General features: G+C 39.0%; 1 protein-coding gene across 1 annotated transcript in view; it reads right to left on the reverse strand.

Moving 5' to 3' along the window:
• The window catches only part of LOC103210334 (cystatin-13-like), a 22,728-nt gene extending 21,231 nt beyond the window's left edge, over positions 1-1,497 (reverse strand). The window contains exon 1 of the mRNA XM_007956256.1: positions 1,270-1,497. Coding sequence (XP_007954447.1) covers positions 1,270-1,497 — 228 coding nt within the window. The remainder of the gene's footprint in view (positions 1-1,269) is intronic.
• Positions 1,498-10,115: the final 8,618 nt, after the last annotated feature.

Here is a 10,115-nt window from a genome sequence, read left to right on the forward strand (position 1 = left end):
CTATCGGGAGGAAGTGGGAGAGGAGATGTTGCATTGTGCTAAATTGTGGTCAATGTCATGAGACAAAGTGTATGTGATCTGCTGTATGGAAAGTGTATTTGCTCTGTAAATTTTCACCCAAATCACAATAAAAATAAAAATTAAAAAAAAATCTAACCCAGGCCTATACTTATATATTTATTTGTAATGTTTCTTAAATCTCCTCTAATCTGAAACAGTTCACAAGCTTTTATTTCTGCCTTAATGATGCTGATATTTTAAAGGTCTCACAAAATATCATGTGGGTTTGTTTTACTGTTCCTCATGGCACTGGGGATGCATTTCAAGCAAGAAAACTGTCTAGGAGATGCCATGGCCCTGAGCCATCACACCAGGGGCACTGTAACCATAATTCCAAGCATTTGGTGAAGGGATGTTCACAGAGTCCCTGACTGTATAGATATCCTTCCCCTCTTTGTAATTGAGAAGCAATCATTGTGATAATTTGTTCCCTCACAATCTTCACCCAAAGGTTGTAACACCTATTGACCTCTGAATTAATTCTACAAGTGGTTAAGTGCTTGAGCTCTAACCAGATGGTTAGCAATTTGAACCCATTCAACAACTCAGCAAGAGAAAGAACTACCCATCTGCTTCTATAAAGTTTACAGCCTAGAAAACCCTGCGAGGGAGTTCTATTTTGTCACATGGAGTTGCAATGAGCCAGAATTGACTTAACATCATCCAACTGCATATGACTGCAAACTATGATTTTTCTAGTTAAATCCCTTCTTTCACATCCATTAGTGGGCAATTTTCTGTAAAGAAGGGCCATCCCTTCTGTACCAGGCCCTTTTCTCTGTGTCTGCTGGACCCACAGTTTCCTTGCTTGCTTCCTGGCTTACATCCCACTCTGTCAGTCCTTCTGATGCTCAAATTGCCCCAAACCTGGCCCCTCAGAGCCTCTACAAGCTGTCTTCTCTGCTCTTACCTATACTTTCTGATGTGATTGTGCTAGTTTAGTTTTTTGTTTATTTGTTTGTTTGTTTACTTTAGTTATTTTGATGACTATTTTATATCCCATCTTCATCTAAAAGTAATGAAAGATGAAATATAATTACTTTTCCTAAAAATCCCAAAGCAAAAGTTTTTTTTTTTTTTTTTTTTTTTGGTTAAAGACCTCCCTCAGTTGTGTTTTCCATTCCCACATTCCTATAACTATCCATGGATAATAGATTCCTATCCTGACAAAGAACATGCAGTGAAATCAGGAACAGATATGACACCTACCTGCTCCTGGGACTTCAGGATCTTCATGGCCCTGAAGGTGTACTTGTCATCATCGGCTTTGTTGTACTCCTTCATGGCATACCATAGTGCCTGCTGCACATAGATGTAGGTCTCAGGGATATCTTGAAATTTTCTCACCACTTTTGGTGTGCCCCAGGCTTGGGGACTCCTGGACATGAGGGCCAAGAGGGACCCCAGAAGCAGCAGGATCTGGCAGGGGCTGGCCATAGCTATACATCCAGGATCAGAGCTGGAAGTGGGTTGAGTGCTGCTGTCACCTCTGTTGGGGCACAGGTCTCTTTCACAGCTTCTTGGAACACTGCTGGGCTAGAAGAGTGACCTATTGGTAAAGTTGTCTCTTTCAGGTTCTCCCTTTCCTCCCACTAAAAGAAGCTGAGTGAGAAAGCTGCAGTCATAGTGAGATCATTTTTCTCCTCTTGACATTTTCTTTTCTGGATAGATTCATACCACCACACACATGCATGCACATTCACGTACATGCATACATGGGCACTCACATGCACACACACTCACATTCACATATACAGAAAAGCACAAGTTCTGCAGCTCATGCTCCAACTGGAGAAGATAGTTCTCAGAACTGACCTCATTCTCCCAAAGCCTTCCCAAGGCATGGATGGATCATCAGCCTATATCCTAAGCCTTTATCAAGGCCTCAATACTGCACCTCTGCACCTTTCCCTTTCCCATCAAATCTCATTAGTAATCGCACTGGCATCTAATTGTTGAGTATTTTTGAGACTTAACAGGTTTTAGTTCAGCCACACATGGTGACATCATCCTGCCCTACATGTTGTTTGCTGGGGAAGTACAAATAAATCCACAGCTTTTCAGAAGGCTCTCAGTGTGCAGCAACATCAACATGACTGCACCTCTTCCATAGCTCAAGCTCATGTTACTAACTCTGTTCTTCATGTTACCTTCACTCTGTGCTCCATTCCAGTCCTCATAAGGATAATGTGGAAACTGACACAGCAGAGAGAGATGGTGATGTGGAGGCGCGAGCACCACAGAGTCTGGGCCAGGTGTTATGGTCCCTCCACCCTACCTTACTTGTATCTGTATTTTTAAGTGTTTTCATCTACTCCATTCCATTGCCTTGCTTCTCACTTCACATTCCAAATTGATTTAGTAAAATCTGTGATTAAGGCATCCGACTTCAGTCTGTGAGCCTTTCTACTCTGTAATAGCACCAGCATCTCTGGAGTAACTTAACCAGGATGTACTTGGAGGGAACCTTTGCTTCAAGTAATTTCTCACGTGACACAGCTACACCACAGACCTACCTCAGAATCAAGTTCTTCACCACATTTCTACTGGTGTAGGATTTGGTGTCAGGTCACAGATATATTTCTTCCTTAATGAGATCTTATACTCCAGGCCACTCCACCCCTCTGTTTACTCTATCTCCAGCAAACTCAGTACTTGCCCCTATACCTGGCTGGGGCCTCAGGCTGCATTCTGGGCTGCTTTTGCCCTCTGATGCCACTCCTTGAGTGATCACACCTTTTGCCCTTTGTGAGGTAAGCCCATTACTCTGCTGCTGAACAAGCACCTCAGACAGGGGTGCCTCCAGCCTATAGAAGTCTAGGCTTACAGAGAGTCACTGTGTCTGCCCTCAGTGGAGAAGTCCTCAGCCCAGTCTCATCTCCCTTGACTTGCTAAATTTCTGAGCTTTGGACTTAATATTTGAAGTGAAAGCATATTCAACTCCTTTTTTATTATTATATTCAAAGTACTGAAAGAAAAATAAATGTCAAGCAAGAATTATATATGGAGTAAAATGATCCTTCAAAAGTTGTACTTGCAAAAACGTTGAAATGACAAGTGTTTATTACACACATACTTACTCCAATTAAATAAATAAGACATAAAAGGTTTTTGTTTCATGATTACAAACAGAAGATCGCATTATCTCCCTCTATTACATGATTAAAAATTGGAGAGGATATACAACCAGGTTTATAGTCCTAAAAAAGAAAATGAAAGAGAAATTAACGTATTCCCTGATGAACTGATGAACAAAAGCAGGTAATTCATCAAGAGCAGGCCTGCTCTACAAAAAATTCTAAAGTTAGATTTTCAGATTAAAATGAAGGTGTGCTGGACAGTAACTCAAATCCACATAAAGAAATAAAAAAACTGGTAATGGTAACTCCATTAGGTAAACATAAAAGACTGTATAATTGTATTTTTTACTTATTTTATCTTCTATATTTTAAAAAGACAACAGCAAATTAATAATTATGAATCTATGTGGATGGATATGTAATATATAAAGATGTAGTTCTATAATAATAACAGCATAAAGGATGAGAGTGGAAGAAATATGTGTGAGCAAAGTGTTGTATAATTTGAAATTAAGTTGGTGCTAACTTGAAATGGATTATTATAAATTAATATGTTAATACTAATCCTCAGAGAACACTAACATAATAACTCAAAATATATACCAAAAAACATGTTAAGTAAATCAAAATGGTACAATAGAAAATATCTATTTAAAACAAAAGAAGGTATTAATGAAAGAATAAAGATTTAAGACAGAAAAAATAGCAAGATGATAGATATATATTCTACCTTATCAGTAATTATATTAAATGGAAATGGACTATATACTCCAGTCAAATGGCAGAGACTAACAGAATAGACTTAAAATATACTCTCTATGATACATAAAATTTAGATTCAAGGACAAGAATAAATTAAAAGTAAAAAGGTAGAAAAAGATAAGCCAGGCAAACAGTAACCAAAAGAAAGCTGGAGTGGCTATACTAATTGTGATGATTAATTTTATGTGTCAACACCATGTCGGCTGGTCATGGTATCCTATTCTGTGATCAAACACTAGTCTAGATGTTGCTATGAATGTATTTACATGTGATTAGCATTTAAATTAGTTGATCTTAAGTAAAGCAAACAAAGTGTGAGTGATCCTCATCCAATCACTTGAAAGTATTAAGAGCAAACACTAAGATTTCTGGAGGAAAAAGGATTCTGTCTCAAGACTGTAAATAGACATCCTGCTAGAATTTCTAGCCCACTCTCTGGCCTACAAATTTCAACTGCAAGACTGCTGGTGTTTCCAGCTTGTTGTCTGACCTACAGATTTTGGACTTGCTAGTCTCCACAATTGTATCACCCAATTCATTAAAATCTTTGTCTCTCTCTCTCTCTCTTTCTCGACACAATGGTTAAGCTCTCCATCACTAACAGTGCTTCAAACCCTCTGACTGTCTGTGGGAGAAATATGCAGTAGTCTATTTATATAAAGATTTATAGTGTTGGAAACTGTATGAGGTGGTTGTATTCTGTTTTATACGATCACTATGAGTCAGAATAAGACGTGATGGCAATGGCTAGATCTATCTATCTATCTACCTGCTAAAAGCTTATTAGTCAAATTTTTTTTAAAGAATCCTAAGATACTAGTTTCAGACAAAACAGACTTTAAGCTAAAATTGTTACTAGAAATATAAAAAACCAGTTGTGATGGAGTCAATTCAACTCATGGTGACCCCATGTGTATCAGAGTATAACTGTGCTCCATAGGATTTTCAATGGTTAATTTGCTGAAGGTAGGTCATCAGACCTTTCTTTTAAGCCACCACTGGGTGAACTTAAACTTCCAACTTTTTGGTTAGCAGCAGAGCACTCTAACCATGTGTGCCACCCATGGACTGGTAATATAGAAGGATATTTTATAGTGAAAAGAAGCTCACTCCATCAAGAAACTGTAGTGATTATAAACATACATGCATCTAACAATAGAGTCCCAAAGTACAAGAAGCAAAAAAAACTGACATAATTAAATTTCTCCCTTCAAGGCAGAAATAGACAACTCAACAATATTTGGAGACTTTAATATTTCACTTTCAATAATATATAGAACAAATAGATCCACAAGTAAAGACAAGACTTGAACAACATTATAAATCAAGTATACCTAAAAGACATTTATAGAACATTACAACAAAAAATACAAAATATACATTCTTAGGAAGAGCACACAGATCATTCTCCAAGATAGATCTTATTAAGTCTTAAAATAAATCTCAATGAAATTGAAAGAATAGAAATAAAGCAAAGTATGTGATCCATCTACAATGGAATGAAAATGTAAATCAATAATGGAAGAAAATTTGTGACATAAACAAATATGTGGATATTAATCAACACATTCCTAAATATCCAGAGAAGAATGAAAAGAAAATCACTACAAACCAAAAGTTATATGATTCAGTGAAGGGAAATGTTCTATGATTATATGATTCAGAGGGAAATGTGTAGCAGTAAACATCTATATTGAAAAAGAAGAAAGATCTCAATCAATAACTTAAGTTTACACCTGGAGGATATAAAAAAGAGAGAGAGAGAGTAAACAAAACCGAAAGCTAACAGTAGGGAAATAAATAAATAAATGAGAGATAAATTAAAAAGAGAATAGAAAAACAATAGAGAAAATCAACAAGACCATAATTTGGTTCTTTGAAGAGATCAGCAAAACTGACAAAACTTTATCTAGACTTACCAAGAAAGAAAAATAGGGAGGACTCAAATCACTAAAATCATGAATGAAAGAGGAGGCATTCCTACCAACCTAACGGAAATAAAAAAGATTTTAAGGGAATACTATGAACATGTTATGCCAACAAATGTGGTCATATAATTGGAATGGGAAAATTCCTAGAAAGACACAAACTACCAAAACTGACTCAAGAAAAAATAGGAAATGTTAAGAACACAATTACAAGTAAAGAGAATAAATATTTGATCAAAATACATCTTAAAAAGAAAAGCCTAAGACCAGATGCCTCAATGGTGAATTCTACCAAATATTTTAAAAGAATTAATACAATTCTTTTTCAAAGTATTCCAGAAAGAAAGAAGACTTACAGGAAGAATCTGCTCAAGTAGATGCCCTGATGCAACATCTCCACAGTCAGCAGCACCCAACCCCGCACCTCTGTTACTGGTGGGGTGTGCGCCCATGGGTCAGTCATCATTCTTGCTGGAGCTGTGTTGGTTGCCTAGTGCTTGCACAAGTACTGTGCTATTTTCTTCTTCTTTTCCTTTCTTTCTCACTTTCTTTTTTCCTTCTTTTTTAGCTTGCTCCTTTTCTCCCATTTTCTTTTTTTAAACTTATTTCTCTTTCTGCTTTCTTCATCATGAGTTGGGAGCCAGAGATCCTACCTGACCATATTCACCACATTTTCCACAAGACACACTAGGTGAGTGCCACCACCTGCTCCATCACCACTGGATTAATGATAGATGGTAGTCAATACCCAGCCAGCCTGGCCTTAGCTGCTCTACATGACCAGTAACTAGAGACTCATGTCCACACTCCTAACCACTAACAAATTCATCCAGAGACAGGTAGTAAGTGCCTCAGTGTTGCCAAACCAGTGAGCAGAATAACATGCCCCTCTTGTTGTCTGGACATATTAAAATAAACAAACAAAAACATCAAAGTGAAGCAAACATGTTCTTGTTGTTAGGTGCCATTGAATCATCTCTGACTCATAGCAACCCTATGTACAGCAGAATGAAACACTGCTTGGTTCTGTACAAGTCCCATGACTCTTGCTATACCTGAGCCCATCATTGTATCCACTGTGCCAATCCATCTTGTTGAGAGCCTTCCCCTTTTTCACTGTCCCTCCACTTTGCCAAGTATGATATCTTCCTCCAGGGAGTGGTCCTTTCTTACATGACCAAAGTAGGTAAGAGGAAGTCTGGCCTTTCTCACTTCCAAGGAGCATTCGACTGCACTTCTTCCAGGATAGATTTGATAGTTCTTTTAGCAGTCCCTGGTACTCTCAGCTTTATTTGCCAACACCACCACTCAAAAGCATCAACTCTTTTTGTCTTCCTTATTCATTGTCCAGCTCTCCCATATATTTGAGGCTATTGAAAATGCCATGCCTTGTGTCAGGTGCAGCATAGTCCTCAAAGAGATATATTTGCTCTCCAGCACCTGAAAGAGGTCTTTTTCAGCAGATTTGCCCAATGCTTAATGTTGTCTATCTTGACTGCTGCATCCATTGGTGTTCATTGTAGAACCAAGTAATATGAAGTCTTTCATAACTTCATTCTTTTCTCCTTTTATCATGATGCTGCTTATAGGTCCAGTTGTGAGGATTTTTGTTTTCTTTATATTGCAGTGTAATCCATACTGCAGACTGTAGTCTTCAATCTTCATCAGTAAGTGCTTCAACTCATCCTCACTTTCAGCAAGCAAAGTTCTGTCATCAGCATATCACAGGTTCTTAATGAATCTTCTTCCAATCCTGATGCCATGTACTTCTTCATATAGTCCAGCTTTAATAACCCTATGAAAAATAATTGGTGTATCTCCAGTTTGGGGCTATAATAAATAAAGATACTATAAATATCTAGGCACATTTTTTTTTTAAATTGTGATTTGTGTGAAATTTTACAGAGAAAATTCAATTTCCATGCAGCAGTTTACATACACTTTGTCTCATGACATTGACCACAATTCACCACAATGCAAACTGTGCTCCCCTCCCACTTCCTCCCAACAGTCACCTCTTCCCTGTGTACACCCTTCTATGCATCCCTGTCCCCTGAGCTGTCTCCCTGTGCATAAACAGCCCTTCTTTCTCCCATGGTCGTTCTCTCCAAGGAGTGTATCTGCCTCAGGTAAATGTTCAACTCCTATGTCTGTCTTTTGCTTGGCTGGAAGCCACAGGTGTGGGTTCAATTCCAGACCTGAAGGGCGGCTACTGGCCATAGTCTCAGTGGTTTCACCAGGCTCTATCGGACCAGCAAACCTGGGGTCCACCCCTTTTTTTTCCTCGAATTATTTTGAGTTTTGTTCCACATTGTTCTCCCTCTCTAGCCAGAATCTCCTACATAGATCCCACTTCGAGTGGTTAATAGTGGTAGCCAGGCACCATCTAGTTCTTCTGGTTTCATAGTCATGTAAGTTGCGGATCACATGATGTAACAGTCACTAGGACTAATTCTTTACATGAATCTTTGGTTTTCTTCATTCTTCTCTGCTCTGGTTGAGGAGAGACCCATTATTGCATCTGGATAGCTGCTTGCAAGCTTTTAAGATCCCAGTCACTACTTACCAAAGTAGGAGGTGGAATAATGTTTTGTGTAGTATGTTATGTCAATCAAGCTTGATATCCTCTGCAGGCACAAGTTTTTGTATTAATGTAAGTCTTTATTACTCTGAGATAAGTGCTCAGGAGTGCAATTGTTGGATCATATAATAATTGTGTAATAACTGCCAAAGCATTTTGAAGCATGGCTGTACCATTTTATATTCTCACTAGTAATGTATGAGTGATCCAATTTCTCTGCATCCTCACTGGCATTTAGTAGCATCACTTTTTATTTCATTAATTCTAATAGATGTGTAGTGATGTCTTATTGTGGTTTTAATTAATTTCTCTAATGGCTAATGGGAGCTCTGGTGGCACTGTAGTTAAAGCATTTGGCTCCTAACCAAAATGTCAGCTGTTTGAATTCACCAGCTGCTCTTCAGGAGAAAGGTGAAGCAATCTGTTTCTGTAAAAATTTACAGCCTTGGAAACCCTACGGGGCAGCTCTGCTCTGTCCTATGGGGTAACTGTGAGTCAGAATCAACTCTAAGGCAGTGAGTTTGGTTTGGTTTGGGTAATGGCTAATAACTTTTAACACTTTTTTTCCTATGCTTACTTGCAGTGGTGGAATTCTAACTTTCATTCAGGATTGATTCCCAGCCAATGCACCTCAACCACAGCCACCATCTAGTATCAGTGGAGGCTTTCGTGTTGCTGGGATGTTGAACAGGCTTCAGCAGAGCCTCCAGATTAAGATGATTATAAACAAAGGCCTGGTGATCTATTTCCAAAAATCAGCCACTGAAAACCCTATAGACCACAATGGTCCCATTGCTATGAGTCAGAGGCCAACTCAACAGCAGCTTACAACAACATATATATTTTCTTTTCTTGCCTAATTGCACTAGCTAGAACATTCAGCACTATATTGAATAAAAGTGCTGAGTGTGGACATCTTAGGGGGAAAGCATTAAATCTTTCACATTACACATATTTTTAGCCATAGATTTTTTGTAGATGTTCTTTATCAAGCAGAAAATTCTCTTCAATTCAGATTTATCTGAGAATTTTTTTTATCATTAACAATTGCTGTATTTGAGACTCAAAATGGAGTCTCGTCAGTGAGCAGCATGCTTTTTCCCTCTGGCATCTAAGGACTTGGAAAAAAAATAGGTACAACAGTCTGAATTAGGAACTTTGGTGCTCTGAACAGCTCACTGAATCAGAGTGCACCAAACACAAAAGAGCAGAATTAGAGGAAAGGCACAGGGAGATTATTTAGGAAAGAACTACTGGTGGAGGATGGACGGGCACCCGAGAGAGGCCATTGGAAACTTTCCTGGGGCAGTCACTGTCTTCTGGGCGAGGGCAGCCACCTGAGATCCCTGAGCCAAGAAGGAAGACATGTTATAGCAGCATACCAGTGACTACTCCAATAATCCACTGGGCAGCGGCAGAGATCTGCCTCCAGCAGCTGATTTTGTGGGTTATTTGGGTCACCTGGGTGCAGGCGGCATGGACACCACCTCTGAGATTCAGGCGGAGAACTCACTGTTGCGCCATGAAGGCTAGCTCCCTCCCCTCCCAGCGGGTCACAGAGTGGGCTTGGGTCAGACTGGGAGACATCGTGCTTTTCTTTGCTATGGATATTGGGACCACAGGTCACTAGCAGGTACTCTCCCAACTCCAACACACCTGAAATTGCACATATCTTTGGCAATGCAGATGGGCAGTGTCACAGAC

Source organism: Orycteropus afer, unplaced genomic scaffold (genome assembly GCF_000298275.1).
Source record: "Orycteropus afer afer isolate SDZICR_OR568_19922 unplaced genomic scaffold, OryAfe1.0 scaffold00594, whole genome shotgun sequence".
Lineage (NCBI taxonomy): Eukaryota > Metazoa > Chordata > Mammalia > Tubulidentata > Orycteropodidae > Orycteropus > Orycteropus afer.